This window comes from Lissotriton helveticus, chromosome 10 (assembly GCF_964261635.1).
Source record: "Lissotriton helveticus chromosome 10, aLisHel1.1, whole genome shotgun sequence".
Lineage (NCBI taxonomy): Eukaryota > Metazoa > Chordata > Amphibia > Caudata > Salamandridae > Lissotriton > Lissotriton helveticus.
This window is the reverse complement of record NC_136071.1, coordinates 776,773,092-776,800,511: the sequence shown is the minus strand read 5'-3', so window position 1 is coordinate 776,800,511 and position 27,420 is coordinate 776,773,092. Positions and strand designations below refer to the sequence as shown.

The following is a 27,420-nucleotide window of genomic DNA, read 5'->3' as shown; positions in this document are numbered from 1 at the left end:
TGACCTCATACCCAAACACTAGTCCGCCGCTGCCTCACATGGCCCGGTCCGCTCCCATCCTGGCCCCTGCCAAGCCCGCTCTTAGAAGGATTGATTATGAACAATTAAGAAAAGCTGGGAACAGGATCCCAACACTAATCCTGTCTCATGGTTTTCTTTATGCCTAATTATTAGCACTGAATTGGGCATTAAGAATATAAATGAGCTGGTTTTTTTCAACGTTTGAACTCTGAGTGAAGCTAAAAAATTGGCTTTCAAATGTCCTTAGGAGTCACCGCCTGCAATGATCTAATGGCGTGTTCTTTAGGAGAATGAAAGAAAGGCCTGTTTATTTTTTAATGTCTGAGCAACTGGGAGAACCAGCAAGACGTTGGCACTGACATTTTCATTCACAAACAGCTTGTCTTCTCCAAATCATTTGGTTCCGCTGTGACCGCCATGTTTATCCGTTCATATGCGCCCCTAACTGTAACCCTTCTAACTCGTTCTTGGCAAAGCACAGGAACCTCAATAACACACTCCTGACATTATATACCATAAAATGAACATCCAGTCACCCCAGTGGAATGAAACAAACTATGAAGTCCATCTACACACACATATACAACTACTACAGATTGTATTCTTCCCATTCATCAACACAAACCATTGCTAAAGCAATTATTGATCTCACCAGTTCTTACAACCAAGCATTGACCGGAGACCACCTCGCCCCGATCAATTAGAATAAAACTCTAGGAAGGAATCGGAACACAGACTCCAAAAGCACAACAAAGCAGTACACATTATGAAAATGTGCTACACAAAGAATTATCTATTCTCCTCTTTGGATTGAAAAACAGTCAGTCTAAAATATTTCAATCAAAAGGATAGAATTATGATCATCATTGTGTATTTGTGTGCTGATGCCGTCCAGTACTGGACTTAGAGACGTTTCAAATCATCCATACATTATCTACTCATTGATTGGTTGAACTTCTAAACATGAAATCTGTTGTACGCGTCCACCAGACTCGCCTCCGGAACAGACTCCACCCGCAAGCACTAAGACATTGATCTATCTGTCTCACTCGTGGGTATCTCATCTCCCAGGTGTGTTCGCCTCCATCATCCACTGAGCATCCTTGAAGCATTTCTTCACACCTAAGGCGGAAGTGTGGTTTCAATCTTCTTAACAGCAGACGCAAGTAATCGCACTTCACGAAAAGGCATGCATCACTCCACACTTACTCAATCTCTCCAGAATGAATGCAAGAGTGACAGCAGGATGATTGGTGAATGGCTAGGCTCCCCTTACTGGCCTTTCAGCAAAGCTGTGGCCTCTGCCCGGCCATAGCAGACACACATGCACCGTTCCGGCTAGGTCCAATCATATCCTCCAGATCAATTTGTGCTAGCTCATAGGGCATGCAGAAAACCGGGCATGCCCCCTGGCAGATTATTTAAATGCAAACATAAAATCTGTAGGTAGCATTCGAGTCATGAAAAATGCATTGTAACGGGGAGCTATATACCTGTGTTACTCTCCTTTGTGTCATTTGTCTGTAAATCATGAGATTATTCTTGGTGTATATTCTTACTTGATAGACATTGGGTGGTTGACCTTCCTTCCACCGGTTTGTAAAGCGCTCTGATAACCTTCGGGTTCTTGTTCGCGCTATATAAAACTTTATAAATAAATAAATAAATAAACCATTTTTAAAATTGGAAGTTCCTATCTATCGTAACTTCACCATGATTAGTCAATTCTTTAGCCATGGTGAGGCGTGATAAGAGCTTTGAAGGCACAATAGTTATTTCAATGCACTCCGCCGTGGCCCTCACTATGACAGTGCTCGGTCTCCCAAACTTTTCAGGGAACAGTGCATACAATGATAAATAAACATACATTTTGCGAAGTCGTTTCACTTTTCCATCAACTCAATACTATGTTTCCCCATAAAGCATCACAGTATTTGTTTTTCATAACAAACCTTTTCCTTCACAACTTTCCTACCATATTCTCCAGGGGTAACTAGGCTCGCAGGCAGTGGTCAATGTGGCTCATCAGGGCACTTAATTACATTTGTATTCCTACCCCAGAGATTCAAAATGCACTATGGAAGTGCTTCAGCACTGTGACGTGTAACAGGCATTAATTTCACTCTACTGCCTCTTTCCGCATGCAATTAATTAATATTGTCTGTGACAGAGACTGTATAACAAAACAACTTGTGCCCAGTACCACCATATCACATAGTGTTGTCTTGGCAAATACACTGGACCCTATGGGAAGTCCCAGTGCAACAGCCATTATTGTACATATATATAAGCCCGGTTTTGCATTATCATATTGCGATATGCAGAATATGGCAAACTAATGTCAGTGTTCAAGGAAGGGACAACAATAACTATGCCCAGCGAACCCCGTTGAGTTCCGGAGGCTGTGGAGCATCAAGGGTCAGGAAATAGCAGAGTGCTCCATTTGGTCCAGAGCAATTTCATCGGGCATCACTGACGCTCCAAAAATATAGAACAGTTCGATTAATATTATGTAGATATAGACTTTCCTTATAAAAACACACAGCAAGGGATTTCCTTTAGTGGGCCCACTACACGGCAAAGAGGAAACGCAGCGTGCTCTCCATCCTTCACATGTCTCCATTTTCAAGAGTGAGAGTCTGATTATGAGTTTGGCGGTCCAATGGACCGCCAACCACACGGTGGCAGTGAGGCAACCGATGCGGTGATACTATGACTTTGGTGGATGGACCGCCATAGGACACCTGCTACTGCCAGGGATTTGAGATCCCTGAAGGTCTTGGAGCGGTCTGAGGCCACAATATTCAGGCGGTACAGCTGCTGCACCGCCAAGCATAATATTATTTTCCTCACTGCCCTCCTTTACATGGCGGTGAACCCGCCATGAAAAGGGTAGCAGTGAGGAAACTAAGGATGGCCCTATGGGGCCCCCTTGGTGTCTCGGTGCATTGTGGGTGCATTCAGGGGGGCACCAGGTGTGCCCACTGTCTTTCTGCACCCCAAGTTCCTGTGATTGACTTTACAGTCCATGCCATGCTGGAATGCACTTTGGGGTTCCACAGCACTGACTTTCTATGGCTCTGCTATAAGTCTTTGAAAGGCAGCGCCATGGGCCAGCCGCCGCAGGACCACCTGCCCGGATTACAACTTGTAATCCCGTGGGTGGTCGGTGGTGGAGTTTGGCAGCGTTGGAGCGGGGCGGTGGCGTGCTGCTCCACTCCCACACCCCCAAATTCATAATCAGGCCCTAAGTTTTCTGGCCAACGCATGTTCGAGTGGACAGGACATACGTGGGCTTTGTAGCCCACTGAAAAGTCCTATATATTTCCCTAGTGCAGCCGTCTACCATTGAATTGAACCCAAAAGACTGTCTGCATGAACAGGTTAGTGCAAAAGTCATATAATATGTGTTGAGGCTGCAAAACTGCTTTAGAATAACCTATCTTGCATCAATGCTATTTACGTGCACTTCTGCACACAGTTCCACCAGGAAGGCCCAAGCCAAATTTTGAATAATTCATCAAGGGTCGGGCCAGACAAATGTCTGTAGTAGTTCCTAAACGCAGGCCTAATATCACTAAGGAAGAAAAAGCTTTGGGGTAAAATGTTTTACATATATCATTAGGGACATGGAAAATGCCAAAGTGATCCAGGGTTCCATATAAAAAAAAAAAAGAAGAAACATTACAGCCTCGGAAATTGGGGACGGAATGGAAGCGGAGTCTCAACCTTAAGTACCGGAGCAGTACAGTGCGGCGGTAATAAAATAATAGATGAACTGCGGCGAAGAACACGAAACATTTCCATCTCTGGGATTTGATAACATTGTAAAGCACTCAGGCTGCTCCGTCGAGGTTTATGATGTTATCAGAGACCTGAGAGGGAAATGTTCCGTTATCCATCACCGCAGACTCCCAAGTAGGCCCCGTTTCTACTTATCTAAATTGTTTAAGTGATTACTTTTCTGTAACACAAATGAACTTTTCATGGTGTTCGCCTTTGCAGGCGAATAGGGCGACCCTTGAGTGGACATTTCGAAAAAGAACACCGTTCCATAATGCTTTGGGGGAAATAGTATTGTAAGTAAATGTATTGGATTGCTAACCCTGGGGTTGCTCGTTGTTAGGTACACCGGTAGGGTATTACATTCACCCCCATCGCTGATAGATCTGTGATACATATTTATAATACACAGCTCAGAATTATTTCTATGATAAGTTTGTGTGGAATAAAACGTAAAGCCGTATTTCAAGTCAACCACACTGTACACTGAGATACATGTGGTTAAAACATTTGAATCGGTTTATATACCACCTCAATAGCTGCCCTATTACCCTCTTGGGGGGGGGGGGGTGCACAGGAGTACCATACCATGTTGTCGTAATTAGCAATGTCTTGGTAAAGGGGCATCTTTTAAGAAAAAATCTACCAAGATACTTTCAAGAAATACTTTAACACAGACAGTTTAAATAATATATTACTTACTTAAAATATTTTCATAATGTGCCCCAGATTCCAGTTTAAAAACTAGAACTGACAATAAAACTTCTGGCTAGAGAAGACAAGATGAGCAGCCACAAACACCCTAGGGGGTCTTAGGCATATTTCCGCATATGTTCTTAAAGTTAGACAGTGGAGCTAACATTTACTCCTTGGAGACTGAAGGTGGGAATTATATATCATGCTTAAATTCTTTCCTACAGGACACCTTATTTTAAAAAAAAATCTTTATGTTGTGCATTTTACAAGTACATATCATAACATACAGCCAAAACTGCAAGTCAGAGATGTGACAAATTGGTTGCTGCATCACACCACATTACATGTTTATCAACTTCAGATGCGGAACACTAATATCAAGTTGAATCCCTGCTATTCTTTTTTTCATCTTCTAAAGATGTATCCTTTTTGGGTGGATCTGGTGAAACAAAAAAACACGGCTCTCCTAACCAGTAGAAAGTTGCCTATTTCACTCCAACATGAATGTGTGAAAACGATTCACCCTCCACAGGATTTCTGTAGAAAGTTATATTTTATCTTGCTGCTGGAGAGAGGTCCTGTGTACCTTAACACATGTAACAATAGATGTTTATAGCAATAAACATGGCTGTCCCTTAACTGTAATAGAAAGTGCAACCAAAGATGGATGCTCCTAAATCATTAATATATATAACCTGTCATGGTAACCCTACACATTCAATAGTAATTCTTTTACTTTGGAGTTTAAAGATTTGGATTCACAAGTGAATTTAAAAAGAACGTAGATTAATTTAGGGTTCTCCTTAAATCCATGAGCCTGCCCCCAGTATTACAAAAAGGTGCCTGTAAAATGTGCATTAACCCGCCGAACTACTGTGTCATTTCAATTGATATGTAAAAGCTGAAAGATCTTAAACTATCACGAACTTGAGTTACAGGTAAAAATAACTTGAGATTATTTAATGCTAACAACACTATGTATACTCTACACGAACAGGTATCACTGCCCCACATGGATCATATAAGAAAATAAGGCTGAATTCAAACCTGTCACCCTTGAATTACAAAAATGATCTCTGTCACTCAGTCATAAGGCCTATAACGTGAGCAATGGATGAACCCAGTTGTGTCACACAAATCTGCAGCTTTATCTTAGCTGACTACATAACCATGGCTTAGCGCATAGTATTTATTTATTTATTTATTTTTAAAGTTTTATATAGTGCGAACAAGATCTTTGCAGATATCAGAGCGCTTTACAGAAACAGTAGGTAGGATAAACAAGACTCTTAAATCAATATGAGATTCCGTAGACAGTGAGATGCAAAAAATAGGATATCAGTCATACAAGAGTATACAGAGTAATAACAATCAAGAAACAATAAAATGGAAGCAGTACAATGTCTAAACGGATAAGATTATAGCACCCCAGAGGGTGAGTAAACACAATGTTGAGAGCAAAGAAGTAGTCAGTAGTGGGTGCGTTGCAGGTTATTGAGGCACTCAAGTCCTTGTGTACAATCCAATAGACAAGTTGGAAATCAATAGTATAGCATCCGTGCAATGAATTAGATCCAGAAGCAGACAAAAATGGACTGACATAGATAAATATTCATCCAGCCGATAATGTGGGGGCCAAATACTGTCATTGTTCCAGTATCAATAGTGTTCAGGTGTATTTAGCCATAAGGATGGCCTTCACCTCTTTCTTGAAGAGTATAGTGGACGGGATAAGCCTGGTTTCTGGTGGGAGTGCATTCCAGATCCTAGGTGCCATTCCAGAGAAGGAGCGTTTGTATGTTTTTTCCTTCCGGAATCTCCGTGGTTTCAGGAGGAGAGTGTTTGTGCTTCTGTTGGATCTTGAGCCTCCTGATATGGTCAGCTTATGAGAGAGGTAGTTGGGTGCCTTGTGGTGTACGGCCGAGTGTGTCATACAGGCAATTTTCAACTGAATTCTGGCTTCAATAGGCAGCCAGTTCAGGGTTTTTAAGTCAGGGGATATATGCGAGTGTTTTCTTGAGCCAGTGATGAGTCTCGCGGCCGCGTTAAGGGAGGCTCTTAGGGGAGCCGTTGTTGTCAGGGGGAGCCCGCTGAGAGCCACAATTCCGTAGTCTATGCGAGGAATGACTAAGGCTTGTACCACAGTTTGGAAGTCCTTGGGTGGTAGGAAGGGTTTGAGTTTTCTCAGCGTGTTGATTTGGAAGTTGGCTCCTTTAGTTGCTATGGTAATATGCTGCTGCATGTCGAGATTGCAGTCCAGTGTGATGCCAAGGGATTTCGCTGAGTCCACGATGGTGGGTTGGACATTGAGTGCGGTTAGATGATTGAGCCAGGTTTGGGTGATGGCCTTTTTCGCAGGAGGAGAGATCAGAAGGAACTCAGTTTTCAGAGCATTTAGTTTGAGGTGATTGTCGGCCAGCCAAGCTTGGGTGTTTCTTAGTGTGGCATTCAACAGTTTGATGTCTTCAGGGGATTGAAGCTTGAGGTAGAGCTGAGTGTCATCGGCGTACATATGGAAATGTACCTTAGAAGATTGAAGCAAGGTGGTGAGTGGTTCCATGACGAGGTTGAACAATGTGGGGGATAGGGAGGAACCTTGCGGGATGCCCAGTGTTACTGGCACAGGCGAGGACAGTGCGTTGTTGATCTTGAACCTCTGCGAACGGTTGTGCAGAAAGGACGTGAACCATTTGAGAACCGTCCCGGATATGCCCATTCTGGTATTTAGGAGCTCCAGTAGATTCTCGTGTTTGACCGTATCAAATGCTGAAGAGAGGTCAAGAAGGATGAGGAGGCAAGACTCATTGTGATCAAGGATTTGGAGGGCATCATCTATTATGTGTGTCATGGCCGTTTCCGTGCTATGCTTTGCTCTGAATCCGGATTGGTGGGAGTTGAGGAGGTCAAACTGCTCAATGTGTTTTGTCAGTTGGAGTTGTACGCATTTTTCTAACAGTTTTGCTAGAGTGGTGATATTGGTGATAGGACGATAGTTGTTTAGGTCGGCCGGGTCAGCTGTGGGTTTCTTGAGTATAGGCGTGACTTGCCCAATCTTGAGGGAATCTGGGATGAGCCCTTGTTGCAGGGAACAGTTGATGATTTTAGTCCAGAGTGGGAGGAACAGGGGGGTGAGGACTTTAACAGCATTGGCAGGTAGGGGGTCTGTGTGATGATTGGCGGGTTTCAAGGTGACCAGCAGCTTGTGAATTGATTCTTCGGAATAGGTGTCGAAGGACGTCCATGAAGCGTTGTTTTTAGCATGGGTGTTAGTTATGCATATGGAGCCGGCGAATCGACTTACATCCTTGATGAGATCGCTTCTTATAGTGTTGTTCTTTTGCTTGAAGAAAGCCGAGAAGTCTTCGCAACTTGGGATAGCCTTTGTTAAGTTGTTGGGTTGTGGAGGTTGCGTTTTGGTTTGGGTTTTGACTAACTCGAACAGTTTTTTTGGTCGGTTTTTAGCTTGATCCAGCTGTTGGCTAAAGAATATTGCTTTCGAGCGTTTGATTTTTCTGAAGTAAGCGTTTCTCTTATTCTTAAGCGTTCTAAGGTTCAGTGCTGAGGGGTCAGATCTCCACGCGCGTTCAGCTAAGCGCATCACACGTCTGTCTTCATTGAGTCTGCCATCGTACCATGGGTTCGAGTTCTTGGTGGAGACTCTCTTCAATTGCAAGGGTGCGGCTTCGTTGATTATTGTAGACATGGAGTCTAGGTAGAGGTTGGTCAATGCATGCACATCAGAGACGTCCGTCGGGGGAAGAAGGAGACTGCCTGTGTGGGCAGGCAAGGACTTTGGGTTAAGGTTCTTCAGGTCCCTCTTCCAAATCTTGGTTTTGGCAGGTTGCGCCGGGTTAAGTTTGACCTTTTCGTTGATGAAGAAGGTGATGATGTGGTGGTCTGACCAGTCGCATGGTTCGATTGCGACTAGTTGGGTAGAGTCTTCTTTGGCGATGATAAGGTCAATGATAGAGCCTTTTTCATGTGTCGGACCGTTGCAGATTTGGGTGAGGTCAAGCGCGTCGAGGAAAGTCTTAAGGCTCTTCACCACAGTGTCTTTCTGGTCATTCCAGTAGAGGTTGAAGTCTCCCAGGTAAATTTGATTGAGCTGTCGACCGGCGTTGGTGGATATCGTGTCCATTAGTTGTTGGGAGAAGATGAAGTTGTCACCGGGTGGGTGGTAAATAACATGAAGGGAGCACACAGGTTTGCCCTCACTAGTATATCAAGGCAGATGAGTTCGCAGGAGGAGAGGGAGGGAGAGGGGCCTTCAGTGACAGCTAGGTTGCTCCTGTAGATGCAAGCGATTCCCCCGCCCGTCTTGCCGTTCCTGTCGAGTCTAATAATGAGATAGTTGGGGGGGACTAGTATGTCCATTATAGGTGTGGATGTTTCAGTTAACCACGTTTCAGTCAGAATGGCTAGATCAATGTCCCTTGATAAGATGAGCTCCGCGATGCCAGAGGAGTGTCTCCGGGCCGATATGCAGTTGAGCAGGAAACACTTTAGTCTAGGGGTGAGGAGGGTGGGAGAATGATCTAAGGAGAGGGGGATATTTTTGAGATTACAGGGGACAGAACTTCTGTCGCTCAGTGTGAGTGGCCTGAGGGGATTTGTGAGAATCGTGGGTATGGGGAGGTGTGTTGTGGGTGAGCGTTTTGTGGGACCTGGGCCATAAGAGCAGAGTAGATTGTGTAAGTCTCGGCCCGAGAGGGTGTTTAGGGTGCGATGGGGACGGCCAGTGGCCTTGCGATCAGGGATAGAGGGCCAGCGCGGGGAGAGCAGGGTGGAGCGGTTTGAGGGGCGCATGGAGTCCTTGTTGGGCGGGGCAGTGTAGGGTAGTGGGTGCCTGGGGTGTGTGAGAAGATGTTCTTTGATGGTGTGGAGCTCTTCCTTGACTTGTAGGAGGGTGGAGATGATCATGTCCAGTGTTGGATTGGGGATGGAATTGGAAGTGAGAGCAGGGGGTGAGTGTTTGAGATAGTAGGTCTGATGATCAAAAGCGCCTTAAAGGGCCACAGGAAAGGGATACACAGCATAAAGAAACATTATCAATAACCCTCTGAAGAGCCGGGACTACAGAATTAATTCAACCCACAACCCAGGCATTTTAGACTATGTAGCCATGTTGTCATTTCAGTTTGAGTAATCCTTGCAGCATTCCATTGGATTGCAAACTGCGTCAGGAGCCAAGGTTTCAAAGTTTGCAAGCATTATACGTAATTTAAAGTTTAATATACTGATTTATCCAATTCCTCCTATGATTATATGTCCATGTTTTTCGTCTTTATTTTGTGTCTTGAAAAGATTAATGTTAACATGTCCTTCCTTTCAGTATTAAGTCTGTCTTCGGTGTTACTAGTCTACAATCTCCACATTGTTAAAACATCTTTTACAAACTCTTCAACGCATCCTTATCCTGAAACCAAAAGACCTTACTTTTCCATCTGACAAAAACTCATTGTAGTCTCTCACAGTGTTGTACGATGTCCTGACCTTCATTTTACTAACACCCTAGACATTTCTTGATGCATTTCATTCTCGCCCTTCTATTGAAATACGCATGGTTTATTTACCCACTTCCACATTTATAGAAGCATTTTAACTTTCTCCTTTCCTTTCTGAAGTCTCTGGGATTATTTAGAGTTTGGCCAATGTGGGTCATCCCCCCCAGAGGTAGCCTTGTCCTGTCTGCCTTATAAAGAGTATATAGCCATGCATACAAACTAACCAGGGTCTAGTGGACATCTGCCAATTTTTGGTGCATGTCCTGCACCCGACAAACTAAATCATCTCCACTCTTTATAGGGATCAAAAACCCCCACTGGAGGTTACCTCCTTTATCTATGTAAGTGACACTGTGCTCCCCTATTTGGTTCAAATCAAGTTTTGAATCAAGTTTAATCGTTAACTTGATTTACTCAGCCTTCCCTAGCACAAGGCACTGAGCCTCTGTAAGATGCTTATGTTAATAGATGAAATCCAAAAAAGAAAGAAAACGTTGCATTCTAAACAATAGGCATCTTACATTTCTCCAGTGAAACTTGCCATTTACAGATTTTATCTGGTGTGAATGTTGGCTGGTTTTTCAAGCTATAGTCTTAAATTTGAGATGTCTGGCAAAGATACACGCAATATTCTCACAAACAATTAGACTTTTTAGATGTATCCATATGCCGCAACACTTTCACTTGAATAAACTGAGAACTTAATATAAATAGCTATCTATTAAAGTAAGAGAAATATGTGATAATCTGAGCCCCTAAGTACATTACAAAAGACTAACATTATGTCATAACTTCAGAAACACCTCATCTCGAGCTACTTCAACAATAAAAGCTTAATGTTCGCCCATAAAAGCTCCTAAATGGATTCATCATAAAGGCCGCGCACAGTAGCCAAAGCCTGGACAAGGAAAAGAGCCCGGCTTCCTCGTTAAATAAACAGAAACCCTATCCTACCCCAACTCCATTACAACCCATCTCAGTTACCGCAGAGTGTAAAAATTATACCACATAGTCGCCAGCGACGTGTCCACCGCCGCGGCCAAGCCCTGTTCTCAAGCGGGGGTCGTGTAAAAGCGTGGCTCCTGCTTTACAAGTTGGAGTGTATGGTCTGTAAAATCGAGATGGAATTTCACATTGTGTGCAGGAAGAGTGGAAGCTTTCAGTCCAAATATTGAGCAATCAAATAAAAAATTGAGATTTATACTCGCATAGTCTGTAAATAAAGTGTGTCTATGTATTTTTTTTAAAACTATACTCTCCCTTTTCCAGTCCCTCCTGTGACATGTACATCTTTATTAAAAAAATGACAACTTATTTTTTATATAGCACTACATGCCACTCTTCTGGCGTTTCTAAGCACTATAAAGAATAGGTGCTACTGTAACTAAATCTAAATGTACTCGATTTACTGATCTTGGAAGAATGGAAGGCCGAGTTCTTTTTTTTCTTCCAGACTTAACTAAATCGGCCTACTTGAACTTGTGACTGTCATGCACGCCTATAAAGCCCTCCATAACGCCGGACCTGCATAGCCCAACCCCTGCCGCTCCTCCTACACTCCCACCATACATCTCCGTTCCACCCAACTGGCCCTGGCCACCATTCCAAGGATCTGCAAGACCAGGGCTGGAGGAAGATCCTTCTCCTACCTCACTGCGAAGACCTGGAGCTCCTTGGCCCTGCACCTCAGGCAATCACCATCGCTGCCGCAATTCAGGCAGGACCTCAAGACCTGGCTCAGCCCCCCCCCCCCCTACACACCCAGCGCTTTGAGACCCTCACGGGTGAGTAGTTGCATTTTACAAGAAACTTGATTGATTGATTGACTGTTAGATCACCATATATCAACCAGTGAGGGTGTAACTCGCTGAAAATAACCTTCACCCTCATGTAGCTAGTTAAGTATAACACATGAGCCTCCAATTCATGTATAAAAGCCCCTCACCAATTTCCTTATTACATACAGCTAAGTCACGACTCTCTAGTCACCTGTACTAGGAAAATGGCATTCTGCTTGAGTCAACAGTCAAGGTGAAAGCCAGATCACAGGCTAATTACAAATGTGGGTCAAACAAAGCAAAAACGAGAATTGGATTTTCCTTCGTCTGATTTGTTTTTCGAAAAATGAACAGCAATCAACAGAAAGGAGCTATTTATAGCAGTATGTCCATGTTTTGCAATTTATCAGCCATTACAGGAAAGATAGGTTCTATGCATGTTTCTACATATTGTGAGCTACAGTATTTTACAGCAGACTTACATTAAACTGATTCGGATATCTTTTTTTGCAACAAATTACTAAATGGTTTTGGTGTATTTAATTCTGCACTAAAGAGTTTGCTCTTATTCCTCATGTCTGCATCCGTACTATCTCTTTTATATGAAAGAGCAAGACATCAGGTTTGTAAGCAATTTATGGGAAAGGTGATACTGCAACCATGTATTATAAGAATAAAATATGCCCTGACATATATTTTAAGGATATTGCAAGCCACCTTGGCTTCAGCGTGGGTCTCCTCAGCGACTTGCATATACTTATAATGTAAGTCACGGGCTACTTTAACTGATATATTGCCCAATTTGCACAGTGTTGGTTAATCATTTGGGCTATTGAATACTTAAACAATTTCCACCAATAAATTAAGTTTTGTTAAATCATTTTATAACATTTTTGTGAATTGATAACACAGTGCCCTACATAAATGCTATACGGTGTGAGTAGGGGGCCAGCGAAACCCAGTAACCGCTACCTGTAAACCTGCTGCTCTCTGTGCGCCTCTTTCCTCTGCTAAGGTTTCTAACCTCTTTTCGTCGAGTTTGTATAACTGCCCTCCTCAAGACATGTGATTCCAGTGCAACCAGAACAGCCTTTGTCACACATGATTATACCTTACTATACTGACGCTATGCATTACTGGGAAACCATCCGGTTCCATAAATCCCAGGCCAGGCTGGAGCAGACATGTCATTCTTGTGTATAAGCCAGATATTAACCTTTGTGAGATTCAGAATGGCCGTGCCACCTTAGACAGGCACTTAGCAACAGAAGGCAGGGCGCGAGCCTACTGTAAGTGCTGAAAACGGATTACACTGCAATAAAAACCCTGAACTCCAGAACGAATTCCATAAGATGGAGTGATAGGGTGACTGGGTAGTTTCCTGCTCTGGCAGCACCTGATACGGTCTGATGGTGCTGAGGTCACTCAACCCCTCATGTTAGTGCTCTGCCTGATGCAGCAGGCTTCTCACGCATCACCCGGCGGAAGCGAGGCTTGAATTGAACAGTCATTGGAAGCGAGGCTTGAATTGAATGCAATCATTGGCACCCCTGGAAGCCTGGCTAGCCGCATATTGACTGGAAAGCAGTCTCATAGCTGGAAATAAGAACTTTTCTTTTAAAAACTATGGGCCATATTATCAAGAAAGGGTGATACATTATCGCCGCTTTTATCGGCAGGAAACTGCCGCTAAAGCGGCGATAATGGGCTTGATAATATGCCCTTGTGAATTCCCATAGAAGCCCAGGTTCTGGTGTTAACCTGGGCTTCCATAGAAATTCACAAGGGCATATTATCAAGCCCATTATCCCCGCTTTATGGGCAGTTTCCTGCCGATAAAAGCGGCGATAATGTATCACCCTTTCTTGATAATATGTCCCTCAATCTTTTGTCCCAAGTCTTTAAATGTGATGCACAGACGCTTTAAGACTTAAAATGGGAGATAAAAATGATCATCATTTTCTAAGTCTGCTGTTGATGCACAGCGGCAAGACCGTCAGTGTGGTAGAGGTGCGCCTAACAGATCACCAGTAACATAACACTAAATAACAGAACATTAAATAACAAAACATAACATTAAGTAACATAGCGAAGCATTACAAAACACAGCATAACTACAGCTGTGCCTTTAGGTCTGAGTAAAGAAATCTTAAAGTCTCAGACTTTTTGAAACTATTAAACACAATAATTATACTTGACGATTAAGACTGTGACTATGCCAGCTGATTTCCAGCTAAATGAGTCTGTTCATCAAGGATTCACTTCATTCTTGCTTTCCAGCAGAAAAGCTCGAACTGTTTTGCATGCAGACTTAGAAAGAGATAGTACATAGTTGTATAACAACGCAAGTACCAGTTCTGCTGCAGGGCTGTCTGGAATTATTATTATTATTGTAATGAGTAAAACAGTTGCCAAGAGTACAAATTGCGGAACGTTTACAAGACAGCCATAGTGCATGGTGTGATATACAGATACATAGAAATTGTTCAAGATAAGGACCACCATGGTATTAAACCCTCCCCATTCCCCTGCCTTTTTCAAACTAATGGACTCTACTTAATCTTCATTTTTACTATTAGATTATCCACAGTGCATTTGTCTCTGGGAAGCAATGTTCTTTGAATTATAAATTATCTATATCTACAATTATTGTTTCAACATATCCCTTGTTCTTTCAGTGTAACACACAAAACACATTAAAACATTCTGATCTTTGACTGTGATTATAGGGGGAGCTATAACAGTGAATGGCCTATTGACTTTGTCAATATGTTATTCTATGAGTGTCCAGCACAGCCTGTGTCTCTTTGAGGCAACACTAGATCCCCTATTACAATTTCAGTTAACAAAGTACATAGAAAAAAAGCTGTATCTATGTTTTCATAGACACTGGGTAAATGGATGTCGGTGTGGTGTTCAGCACTGTCTATTCACATAATGCCCATCAGTTCTTGCATTCAACACTGGGTACAATGAGAAGTAATTAAATACCACTGACTGACATGACAACAATCCACCACTAACAACTAGTGTTTGAGAAATGAGGGGTTAGTGTCTGAACATATGCTGGAAGTTGAGATATTCCTGGTCGGGTCAAGAGTTCACTGGGGTAATATTTCATGGAAACGTTTCAAACCACCTGTGGTGACACAGACCTTTACTACACACACCAGCATGGAGCCCCTCACAGGAAGCGGCATCATTTGTGCCGCCAGCAGGGGGCTCACACTCATGGTAACATGCTATGTTTCCATAATGTCAGAGGGTACTTCCAGCACTGGCCTGCTTCGAAGCACTTCCGGGTCAAGAGTCATTGCACACTGAGATCAAAGCTTACCAGCGGGTGTGATAATTAGTTTTAAACCCAAAGCATTCCTTAGCACAATCACTCATTCTGCTACCCAACCAAGAAGGCAAATTATTCTAAATACTAGCAATATTTTAATCTTCAGGCGATTTCTACTTGGGAGGGTGTGACATTCACTTTTTCATTTCATACAACCACTTTTTAAATAAAAGATGGTCCAAAATCAATACACGATGAGCGCAGTTCAAGTGTAGTGGCCCAGAATAAGAAAAAAAACAGAAAGATAAAGCCCAAAGCTCGCAATCAAAAAACATAAAATGAGACTGATGAACCAAAGTACTGCCAACGCTGAAGTAATATTCTGAAAATTATTGTAATCTGGTAGTGAGTCAGCGTACATTTAACCTTCGCCCTCACTATTTACCGCTAGATGATGATGCAGAAATTAATGTGTCTGTTGACAGACGTGTCTCTTTACAACTGTGAGAAGCAGCGCATTTCAGTACAATTTCTTCTTTTTTCCTGCAGGCCACGACTAGACATTGTTTTTTAATATTTGCGGTGAAAGACATTGGGCCCGCTTCACAGGGTTTTCCTGTGAGTTGTGTCTTTCTCATGACTCAGGTGTGAATGACTCCTGAATGTCCAAGCTTGAGTCACAAAGCGTTTTCTGTGGGAAGTCATGTCTTATTCAAGACTTGGTTGCGACTTGTTCTTGAGATTCTCAGAGTAAGACATTCTTACTCATAGATCTGACTCAAAAAGATTTTTTTGTCTCGTCCCTTGTGAGCGGGTTCAGATCTAACATGTTGACAAGTGTCGACTGTGCGTCAATGCAGCATGCAGAACCCATGGGGCAGGCTAGACTGACATGATAATGACCCCTGCAGTCTGATAATACTAAAACCTTAAACCAAAGGTATGCTCCATGGTATTTAGCCATGAACTGGTATTTCTAGAATAATAGATAGAAAGTCTATTATATTGAAAGAGTGGTTCATCTTTGCAAGTTGCATTCAGGTGTTGACTCTCCTTCTCTTACTGGTCAGAAGACTATAATCTGACATGTTCTAAGCCTTGTTTCTGAAATTCCGTGAGCTTAGAGATGGCCAATATGGATCAAAGTGTATGAATATTCTATCAGATGGGCAGATGGATCAGTTTGCGAGTGTGGTCTGCGGGTGAAGTCTCCAGAAGAGGCAGCCCTTTGTCCTCAATTTACGCTTTATCTCTTAAAATATTCTGCTTGTTTTTTTTTTGTTAGACTGCAAACTGATAACTATGATGCTAGTAGAAAGCTTATAGAAAAGCAGGCCAGTGAAGTGGGTCATTTTGTATGCCTAGAGTTGTGAATGCATTGGAGATAAAGTTTATGTGACTAACGTGGGCAGTTTATATGGATAATTTGCCTGCCAGAATAAGGGCTGGATGAATTATATTTGCTCCAAAATAAGGCGGCCAATGTTTACCTTCCTTTTGGCACACTTTACGGATGAACCATCTTGAACATTTCAAAATAATTTATGCTGGTGGAACTTGTAAAACAATACATTGATTCATGACCAAAACCAGTGGGTTTTGGCAAAAGAAAAACCTATCAATAATTTAAGCCGATCCACAATTTGGAAATCAGAATGCAGCAAAACATTTTTTATGATACAAGGAGAGACAAATGCATGACTTTGCAGACTTCTAGCTATGAATCAAATAAACCCACTGAGAAAAACAGTATTTGACATTTGAGTTATGGCCCAGGATTTTAAAGTATATCTTCCACTAGAATTAGGGCAATTTTTTAGAGAACATTGTATTGCATTATATTGTATAATGTATATAGCGCTTCAAACCCCTCAGGATGCTGCAAAGCGCAAGTTTCCACCACTCTGCAAAAGTACCTCCTGGCGTATTACTGGTTGGGAGGAGTAGTCTACTTTAATCCTGAGGGCCTAAGTAGTAAAGTGGACTTTATTCCCTGACCAGAAGTATACCAGGAGACGTATTTGCAGAGTGGTGGAGAAAGGGGCCATGGCCTTTAAGCCCTTTCAGCAACCCCACTGTCTGGGACTTACTGGAGGTAACAAGAGGGCTTGCTGGCCGCCAAAAACCCTCAGCATTGAAGGGGATTTAGTTCTCCAACCACCACTGCACATGGAGGTGTGTTTGCAAAGTGGTGGTGAAAGAGGTGTGCTCCGTCAACTTGCCTGGGCTTTTTTTTTTTTTTTATTCTTTTTTTAGGGAAGAGAAGTTGCCTGGCCCCCCTTCTCTCGGCTGATTTCAACCCCAGGGACCCCATCCCCTGGGGCCTGTCTATTATAAAAATTGGGAGGGGGTCCGCACAGCCTGCCTCCCTGGGACGATTACGGCCCTGGGGACCCCATCTCCTGGGTCCCGGCATTTTCTTTTTATTTTATAGAAAAAAGGAAGGGGCCGCGTGGCCCCCTTCCCTGGATCAATTTAGGCACCGGGGACCGCAGCACACTGGGCCTGCCATTTACTAAAAAAAAAAAAGGCCCAGCCCCCTCCTGAGGCCAATTTTGGCCCAGAGGACCCCATCCTCTGGGGCCAGGCCTTTATTTATGTTTTTTAAAAAGGGATGGGGGGGGCCAAGCCGTCTCCCACCCCAGGCTTATTTCAGCACTGGGGACCCCAGTCCCCGGGCCAGGCCTTCATACTTTTATTCTAAAATTGGGAGGAGGGTCAGCGTGGCCCCCCTCCCATGGCCGATATTGCCCCGGGGACCACATCCCCCAGGGCATGACCACCTCGTTGGGGACCGCGTGGGAAGCCTGAAGACCCCTCTTTACCTGCCGGCTCCCTGCCTCCTGCGGGAGCCGGCATTACTTTTGGACAGAGGAATCTGCTAACATGCAGCTCCCTCTGTCCAAAAGCAATTCTGCTCTGCTTCATGGAAGCTCGAGCATTTTGAATGCTCTCGCTTCCATGAAGCGGAGCAGTGTTTGTTATGTCTTGGCGGGAGCCATAGCAAACTGCAATTTCCCGGGGTGGGCACCCCGGGACATTGCTGGAGCCGGCCTTGGGGTGGCGGTCCCCAGGGCCATGTAGGACTCCTGGAGGGTGCTGCCCGCCCCCCACTCCCTTGTGAAGGAAGCCCCAGGAAGGTGGTGGTCCCTGGGGCTGGGAGGGCTGCAATAGACACCCTTAATTGTTGTGTGAGTGCCCCGGCGAGGTGGTGGTCCCCAGGGCTGTGTGGGGGGCAAAGCCCCCAATGCATTATTATTTGATATAATCCCAGGGAGGTGGCGGTCCCAGGGGCTGTGTGGGGAGGAGTTTGGAGCCTCACCCATGCATTATTATTTATTATAGTCCCGGGTGGTGGCTGTCCCCAGGGCTGTGGGAGGACCATGCGGACCCCCACATTCCTTTTGTCTTCACCCATGGGAGGTGGTGGTCTGCGGAGTATCGGGGGACCCACATGGGACCCCATCATTATTTTCATAATGACCCCGGGACCTAGATCACCTGGGGGCCTAAATTAAATGAAACATAGGAGCCTGCGCTTCATTTTCTTTCCTATTTTCAGCGGGTATCGTGAATCCAAAGCGACTCCTGCAGAAATGCTTTTATAGCCCTGGGGGGTTCCTGTGGGACTCCCACCTCCCCCTGTCCCCCACCAGAGGCCTAGAGTGTCGGGGTGTTTCTACCCTGCCCACTTGTCTTTCTTTTTATTCTTTTTTCTTGTCACAAGATCGCTGCCAACACTTCCTGGTTTGAAGTGTTGGCAGTCAATCAGATCTCAGGCACGTGATCGGAGAGGGGTCGTGGATCCACCGCGACCTCAGTTGTGGATCTGAGAAATCTTTACATTTCTTAGCAACTACTGAGCGGATTTACACCATTTAGCAAAAAGGTCACTTTCTGGCCCAAGAGTTAACTTTCTGCCAAATTTGGTGTAATTCCGTTCAGCAGTTCGCTCTGCAGCTGAGTCTAAAGTTTCCTATGGAAATTAACAGAGAAAAAGCATTTTGGGACACCTCCTTTTTCTCGGCCCCCGCTTGACAGATCATCCCAAAATTTTCAAGACAGCAACTGAAGTGACTGGCGCAATAGTTTTGAAAATTTCGCGAGAATTTGTCAAACAACACTAAAGTTATTGGAAAATGAAAAAAACACCCTTTCTATGGAAACTACGTCCTAACTATTGCTGATGGTGTTTGTCCAGCAGATTTGTAGTATTTATCTCAGGCAGGTGTTGATGAAGGTCTGGACTTTGCTGGCGGTGGTCCCTGTTTGCAGTAAGCACAGCAACCCTCACAGCGGAGAAGTTGAAGGACAACAGGTCCTGACAACAGACTAAACTTTGGTCCTACGTTTATGTACGGCCTGTCCTGGTTTTGGCTTCTCTACATCTGGTCACCCTACCCGAGGGGGCCACTGAGCCATGATTATTGCTGTATTTCAGAGTTAAAACAGTAGCAAAGCCCATTTCCTTCCTTGCACTATAAGCCCATGACACACTGACTTCACTACGTGTGACAGTTGTCCGTGGGAACTGGTCTTGCACCATCTGAGGCTATACACGTCCACTTCCTCTCATGTCACCTCGCCTTCCAGGTTCTGCTTTCTCCATGTTCAGTTCCTCTCTTTCTGCCTGTGTGATATTTTGTTTATTAAAGGCGTGGTAAAACTCTACTTTAAAGCAAGATCGCAGGAAGGAGCCTGGTTTGCTTGTGGCTTTGTAAAGGGGTCTTTAGTGGGTCTGGGCCTGCAAACCCCAGCGTAGGATGTTGTTGACACTCCCGTCCCGTCCATTCACGGTATCTCAGTTTCCTGCATTCCTAATCATTTCACCGAGTGGGGTGAGTCTTCCCAGGCCCCTGCCTCCTCCCCAGGGGCCCCAGCCATCGTTCCCAGCCCTTGTCAGCCTTTGGATGGCGCTCGTTTCTTTCAGCGGCCCGCCCTGTCTGTTTTCTTGGCCCCTCGTCCCTTCCTCGCCGCTGGTTTCTTCGCACTCTCTCGTAACCCGTCCGAGTTCGTCTTTCTCACAGCCACTTTGAGCGGGTGATTCATTCCGCCGTCTTGTAAACTGGAGTTAATTCAAAGCAGTTTTGAAAGTTGTGCTTAACAGGCCCCTGACGGTCACTGCGGGCTGTATTTATTTATTTTTAAAAATATGTGGCCTTAAGGGCAGGCTGTCTGGCAGTCTCTGGGAAGGGGGGCCCAGCAAGCCTGGGATCTGTTGTGTGTTGCGAGTATATTTTGAAGAAATGAAGACAGCAGAGGGGCCCGTCTCAGAGATACATAGCAGAGCAGAGCACATGCGTTAACTTAAAAAAGAGATACATTGTGATTTAGGGGACGGTTTTAGTCATGGAGGCGATACATTCCGTAGAAATGATGCCAATATTCACTTGACAACGGCACACAACGTGCAGATGTTTTAAATTCGTGTGTCAGTAAAGGAAACTTCTTCAGTTGGGAGCAGGGCCCCTTAAGGAACTGAAAACTCACTTAATTCTCTTCCTCACTGTCTCAAACACGCACGGACGATGCCTACTTCTGTGTGTGTCTTTGTGTGTGCTGCATGACTGTGCGTACTTGGGTGTGTGGCTGTGCGTCTGGGTGTCTATATCCTGGTGTGTTTGTGCGTGTCCACGCCTCTGTGTGGATGCTTGGGTTCTGTGTCCATCTGTGTCTTCCTGACCCCATACATGCCTCAGCGTGTTCCCTTTATCAGAGCATGTTTGTGGCGGCTGTGATTTCACTGGCAGCTCCTGCTCTATTCGAGTCTCCCACTGGCAAGCAAGGTTGTCAAGAACCCTCATGCAGGCAACGGACAACATGCCCCCTTCCCTTAGTCATAGTTTATAGTGAAATGCAAGCAAAATTGGGAGTCTAGATGTGCGTTGGTCCAGGTGCCACGGCACTATAATAGCTACGCCCCTGTCTCTGCCTTTGAGTGATTACAAACGCCATTGTGCGTCTGCCTCAGCCCTCAGTAACCAGCCCCAACCATCAGAAAAAGATGAACTCTGGAAACAATAAGGCGCTACCATCTGCGGGGTGTTATTCTTCTCCTGGATACGAAGCGTCAATGGACTCAACTTGCAGGAAAGATTGATATTCGGAGACAGCCTCCCCTGAGAAGGCAGACCATTATTCCTGCGCGCAGTAAAACACGAGGAGGAAATGTTTACACTGAGGGGGCGCTAAGCTCCCCCGCCCCTGCCGCTCACGCACGTCGACGAGATGAAACACGCCGAGCCGCTCAAAAGGAGGAAACTAATATTCCAAAGCATAACTTAAACGGGAAGCTACAGTCACGATATTGGATTATGCAAAACATAGAAGAGTGAGGGAGCGACAGGCAGCCCAGTCCTGTCAGAAGAAATGAAGCGCGTGTCCCCGGGATGGAGGCCGCGTTATTATACATGCAGCTGGGGACTGCCAGCGCCATAATGAAATCTGGCCCCATCAGACACCCGAGCTGATCGATAAGCAAAGAACCGGCGCGTCCCCGCAGGGGAAGGACAACCTGCTCTAGAAAAGTGGCGGCAGCAAGTGACGTCAAGACGTTCACGTTTGCCATCACAGGCACGGGCTCGGACGCGTTTCCGTTGCCACTGCTGGCTAAGGTAGGCCTGGGCGGTAAATTCCGTTCCGTTCGCGGAATTTGCAGAATTTTGCGTTCTGTGGAGAACGCAAAATTGCCCAAAATTCTGCGTTCCGCGACATCGCAATTTTTTTTCTTGTTTGCGTTCTGAAATGCATGTTCGCGAGATATTCCCCCCCGAGCATTGAAGCAGCGATTGCGAACAGTAAAAAAACATCGCAAACAGGCAATCCCGCGTGTTATAGGAATTTCTGCGTGTTCGCGGAGATTTTTTACTGTTTAGTGGAAATTTGCGTAACGCGATTACGCAAATTTCGCCCACCCCTAGTCTAAGGCCAAATGACTCCAGATGTGGAACACGCACACCTCACAGTAGAATCTTCAGTAGTAAGCAACACGCCAGGCTGGGAAATGGCTTCTCTGGACCAAGGGTTGGTTAGGAAAGGCAAACAAAAGTGGAGAATAGTGGTCCCCTCGTACCCCTGGGCATCGGTGCAACTGCACCTGCTGCACCAGTTATATGTGAGCCTGTGAGAAAGGCTGAATGAGACGAGCACCCAGAGAATCGAAATTCACTTTGCTATGGCCCACTCCCCTAGGCCTAGGTGTCTACGTATTACGATCTCCGTGTCTTTGCTTTATTTATTATTTATTTATTTTATTTATGCATTTTTATATAGCGCGGACTTTACCCGAAGGCGTCAGAGCGCTTCACAATAGGAACAGAAATTAAACATAATGAGAAACATTACACACTAACAGATTACAAAAGCATACATTACGTTACATTAGGTAATAGTGACAATTGTGAGCAAACAAAATACATGAGGTAGTAAAAATTGTGAGCAACCAAAAATACATGAGGTAGTAAAAAGTGCACAAGAGGAAAAAGTGACAAGTGTGCGGTTACAAGAGAAAACAAAGTATCATTTGAGGTATAATACTGCAAAAGGTGCTAGACACTCATGCACAAAAAACAAGCGTTACGTAGGCAAAGGTGGCACTTGTGCAGGTATCAAAGGTAGAACATGTGAGAGGTAGCAAACCGTGTGTTGTTTATGTATACAATCTATGGAACTGACTGCTCAATCAATCCTAACTAGACTAGTCTATTGATATTATGTGATTTAAAAAAAAATGAACGTATTTTAAGGCAGTGCCAGTCAACTTGAAAATACACAAAACTCGCCAGCATGTAGACAGTACAAATAGCATTGTGTTATATCAAAAAACAAGACTTTATGCGAACGAATTAAGAACAACGCCCTGATTGTGCTTCAGTTCGCGTGCATTACTTCAAACGCCCGCGGTTGTAAGACACAAATGGTGCTTTAATGTGCTTAGATCTGTAGGGGTGCGTTACGCGCACAATCGTTCATTCATTCATTGGTCTCATTTTTCAATCGTAATACCACATTGCTATCACCTTAAACTCAATTTCTCCTGAACAAATCCAATGTTTGGTGAATGCAGCCTCAAGCAGGGAAAGCACGGGGTTACAGGCAAGATATGAGGTAATGCGCGTGCGTGTGTGTCAGCAGCACGCTTTATCTGTCATGGGGAAGGGCACGGACACGTGGTCACATCTGCCTTGAACTCTCAAACGCTATCTGAGGCACAGATCGAGCCGCGCGCTGCCTCCGGGCACAGCACGCTGCAGGTTCGTGCCGCCTTCCATCCACCAGATGTCGCTGCAGGCCCTCGCTGGCGCGCATCACTTACTTGCACTCTCGGTCCTCCAGGTCGAAGTGTGGGTTGAAGTTGATCATAATTTTCTCGTCCGGGTCGGGGGCCTGGATGAGCCATTCGCACTTCAGGCTCGGGTGGTAGGAGTGCGGGTAGTTGGGCGACGTGAGGTATCCCGGGCTTGCGATTTTGATGTTTTTCCCGCATTTGTCTGAAAAGTGTTATAAAATACATTAAGGCAAGCATTTTGATAACGAATGATTGCATTTTCTTTACACATTTCCTTAAGGGCGACTTGGTCCCCTGCCATATCAACGTCAAATAGTCCTGGCTTTTCAGCTAACTGACGTCGTATTGTGGGATTTGTAGTTTAATTTCCCAATGGCATGCCTACATCTACATAAGTGGCAACACTTAAAAGTTCTTGCGGCTGAAATGCCAGGATTGTGTAACCGTTTTTGCAACCACATTGGACATTTGCTAGCTATCAGTCCAAGTTGATTTGAATGTGTCCTAAAATGTTCATATTTATATACATTCATTGCTTATACATGCCTTCACCAATTAAACTGTATTTTATTCCAACCCTCTCCCCTACACCAGTAGAAAGTTAACAGCAATGTACTGTAGGAGACTCTTATCACAATAATTGTTGATACTGTATTAGGCATGCAGAGTGGGTTCTAAAAGAGTGAAAGTTAATCAGCTGAGATAATGCTGATTACAGAGCCCCTCCATGCCACCAAAGGGCATTAGACGCGCCCGGGGAGCTCCTCAAAGGGACCTCGTCATTCCAAAACGTAATCTCGTTAAGAGATACGTATTAAAAGGATAGAGGCCGGGAAAGTCTGCTTAACTGGCTGTGAAGTGTTTAGATAGTACCGTCCGCTGCGGGACAGCGGCCCCAGAGCGCGTCTGCTGTGATATCAGTGCTTATCAATCCGCCCATCTGACCTCTCCAGCGGGGCCTGCTGGCACCCCAGATCTGGAGGGAGCCAGGCACGGTGAAGTGGGTGCAGTAGCCCGGTAGAAAGGAGAGGGTTTCACTGCCCCTTCAGAGGAGGCCTGCCCGCGCATGTCGAGCGTATCAAAGCAATGGCGCAGGAAGATAAACACGTCTGCTCCTAATTGGAGACTCCTCGAGAGGCTGCAGGGCGGCTGTGGACAAACATAGGGAATGCAGCGCCTTATCTGGAGGCTGCCTGGGGAGTGATAAGGCGCTTGAAACAATGGGAGTATGGGACCGCGCTCTCCGAAATTGGACGGGGTTAAAAATAACTTGAGAGCTGACCCTGGTGCGAAATGTTAAGGAAAAAAGTGTGTGAACCGACAGGAGCTGTGTGGAGCGCTTTTTTTTTTGAAGGGCCACCCAGGCACATTTGCTGAACAACTCTCGGCATTTGGTGGTGGAAAACGGACCTTTGCTGGCACCGGTGAGAGCACAAAGGCCGGATGTTGGGCGATATCACCGACACCCTTGGTAGGCGCAGGGACAGACTTGGGCCCCTCTAGGCAACTGGTGGTACAACCATTTCCGGTCAGGGGGGCTGGGGCCATGGTTTAAAATTCAAAATGTACACCAGCAAGAAGAGCCCTGGAGGTCCCGGAGACTAAGTGGGCGCCTGAAGCTGCTGTGCAGCAAATAGGTCGCCCCAAGAGTAGTGTTTTTTTGTTTTGTTCACAAGGGAGATACCACTGAGCTGCCTACGACACCCACGATTGGCTGTACGAGGTATTTGTCATCTGTGGAGACAAAAGCGATCCCGCACATCAGTGGGTCTAGTTTTCCCGCGGAGTAGCAGCCCTCCCCCTGGACATTAGGCTGGTGAAAGGCCGTAACAACAAATGATGGGGCCCCTCGCAGAATGTAATGAGGGCCCCCCAGTCTCCTATATCTCACTGCTATTCATTGGCCTTGGGCCGAATGGACCGGACCCAGTGAAGGATTGCAACCCTCTCCCAAGGGGTCTGTGAGGCGCACTTCATATGAAAAGAGGGAGAAAACAGGCCTTAAAGTGCAGCACACTGATCTAGTTTTCAAAGACAGCAATAAAGACAGAAAAGTTCTTCTCACTCAGCCCGTTTAATTTCCGCAGCATGCGCTGCCTCCCCGAAGTACAACCCCCTAAATCTAGCGCCACCCACCTCCCTGTGCAGTCACTGCACGCCTGTGGACACTGGAATTCAGCACTCTGGCCGCATGCGCCTCTGGGAGCTGCTGCTCATTCAGCACCCCTCTCTGGCACCTTTGGGCGCAGTTGCTAAATCAGGGGAGTGGATGTGGCCTCACAGCCAGAGCTGTAGACTTTAGAGCTGGGGAACCAGGTTCAAGCCTTGGATTGGGCTCAACATCCTGTGAGGCTGGGCAAATCACGTAATCTCCCCGTGCCTACCAAAAAAAATAAAAAATGAATGTGTCCTTCTGTAATGTAACTGGTGCTCATGTAAAGGTCTCCAATAAGTTTGGGTCGCCCTATATATATATATGCACATAAAAAATAAGTGCCCTGCCGCGGGCCCATGTGGGCCGTACCCAGTTGCCAGCCCCTCGGCCTTTTACACCCGTGGGCGCTGCTGCCATTCAGCACCTCCTTCTCTGGTGCCTTTAGGTGCAGCCATAAAAAAAGGGGGGGTTTACCTTTCTGTGTTATTCAGTTCAATTTGGACCATTAGGCAAATAGCAGATATATTCAATCAATTTTACATAACATGAAGGATGCGATGTTCATTTGTATAAAGTTGCAGTTTGTTGGTGGTAACTGCCCACCATAAATAGAGAATGCTTTGTCAAGAGATTCTTTTTATCAAAGAAGTTTTTCTATTATCATTAAAGTAAGACACCAAACATACATATATATATTCGGATTGTTTTTACATTGTTTTAACTGTTTTTTAATTTGTGTATTGACATTTTTAACTTGGTTATGCCAACAGTAAATTAGCAAGAAAAAAAAGCCTATAAAGTTGTTTTAGCATTTCATATTTCCTTCATGTTATGTAAAATTGATTGAATCTATCTGCTATTTGCCTAATGGTCCCAATTGAACTGAATAACACAGAAAGGAAACCCCCCCTTTTTTATGATTATATATACCCAGTCCTTTCTGGTTTATCTGGGAAACTCTCTTCTTTTGGAAGGCCTTTAGGTGCAGCTGCACAGTCAGAATGCCTGATTCTGGGACACGTGGGAACCCCTGCACAGTCATTGTTCTTACTCTTGCATTCCCCTGAGAGCGCTAGCTATTTCCAGGATGCTCCGTGTTGCTATTTTTCGTCCAACATAGTTCTCCTGTAAAGTGCTTCTTTGAACTGAATCACCTCCAGGTGTTTATAAAGGGCCATGATTGGCAGCTCTGGTGTTTAGGCTGAAGGCATTGCAAGTTTCTCACAGTGCCCGTCAGTGGGTCAAAATGGTGTTCAAAATATATGGCCATCCAATCATTGGCCTCTCTTCAGGGCGCACAGAGCAATGGTCATGTATTTCAGTTGCAATTGTGATTCTGTACAAATGTGTGTGAAAGAGATTCACAGTTGTCAATATTTTGTGCTCACAGGTGTGTGTGTGTTGTGTGTTTGCGGTGGTGAAGTGAAGGAGATGTGAGGAAGTGCAGCTCAGAGAGAGTGAAAAGAGGGTTCTAAAGAGGAAAGAGATGAGGTGTAAGATTTGCAGACGGAAGGCGTGGGGAGATAAAGGGTGCACATGTCTAGCATAGAGTGAACATAAGAGTGACTCGGACACTCTGCCCCTTCCACAGACATCAGTCATGTTTAGTCTCACTATTTGAGAATCAAGCCACACCCTTAAATACATAGGCCACACCTCTTTTAGGGACCCTTTACTATTTTCATCCCACTAAAGGCCTGAGCCCTACCTCTGGAACATGTGGAAACTGCTGAACAATCAGCACCTAGGTCTGTGGCCCTGGAATGAGCTGCTGAATAATCAGCGCCCCCTGTCTCTAGCACCTGTGGGTGGTACCCATCACCAGCACCACCCGCTCTGGCCCCTGTGGTAGTTATCAGCATCGCAACTGTGGGTGGTGGTCTGCTGTCAGCACAACTGCCTCTAGCACA

General features: G+C 45.1%; 1 protein-coding gene across 3 annotated transcripts in view; it reads right to left on the bottom strand.

Annotated features, from left to right (window-relative positions):
* The window catches only part of NRP1 (neuropilin 1), a 249,366-nt gene that overhangs the window by 210,827 nt on the left and 11,119 nt on the right, over positions 1–27,420 (bottom strand). For all 3 annotated transcript variants that reach the window (XM_078663336.1, XM_078663334.1, XM_078663335.1), the window contains exon 2: positions 23,383–23,557. In XM_078663336.1, the coding sequence (XP_078519462.1) occupies positions 23,383–23,429 (47 nt within the window). In that variant the 5' untranslated portion in view covers positions 23,430–23,557. The remainder of the gene's footprint in view (positions 1–23,382; positions 23,558–27,420) is intronic.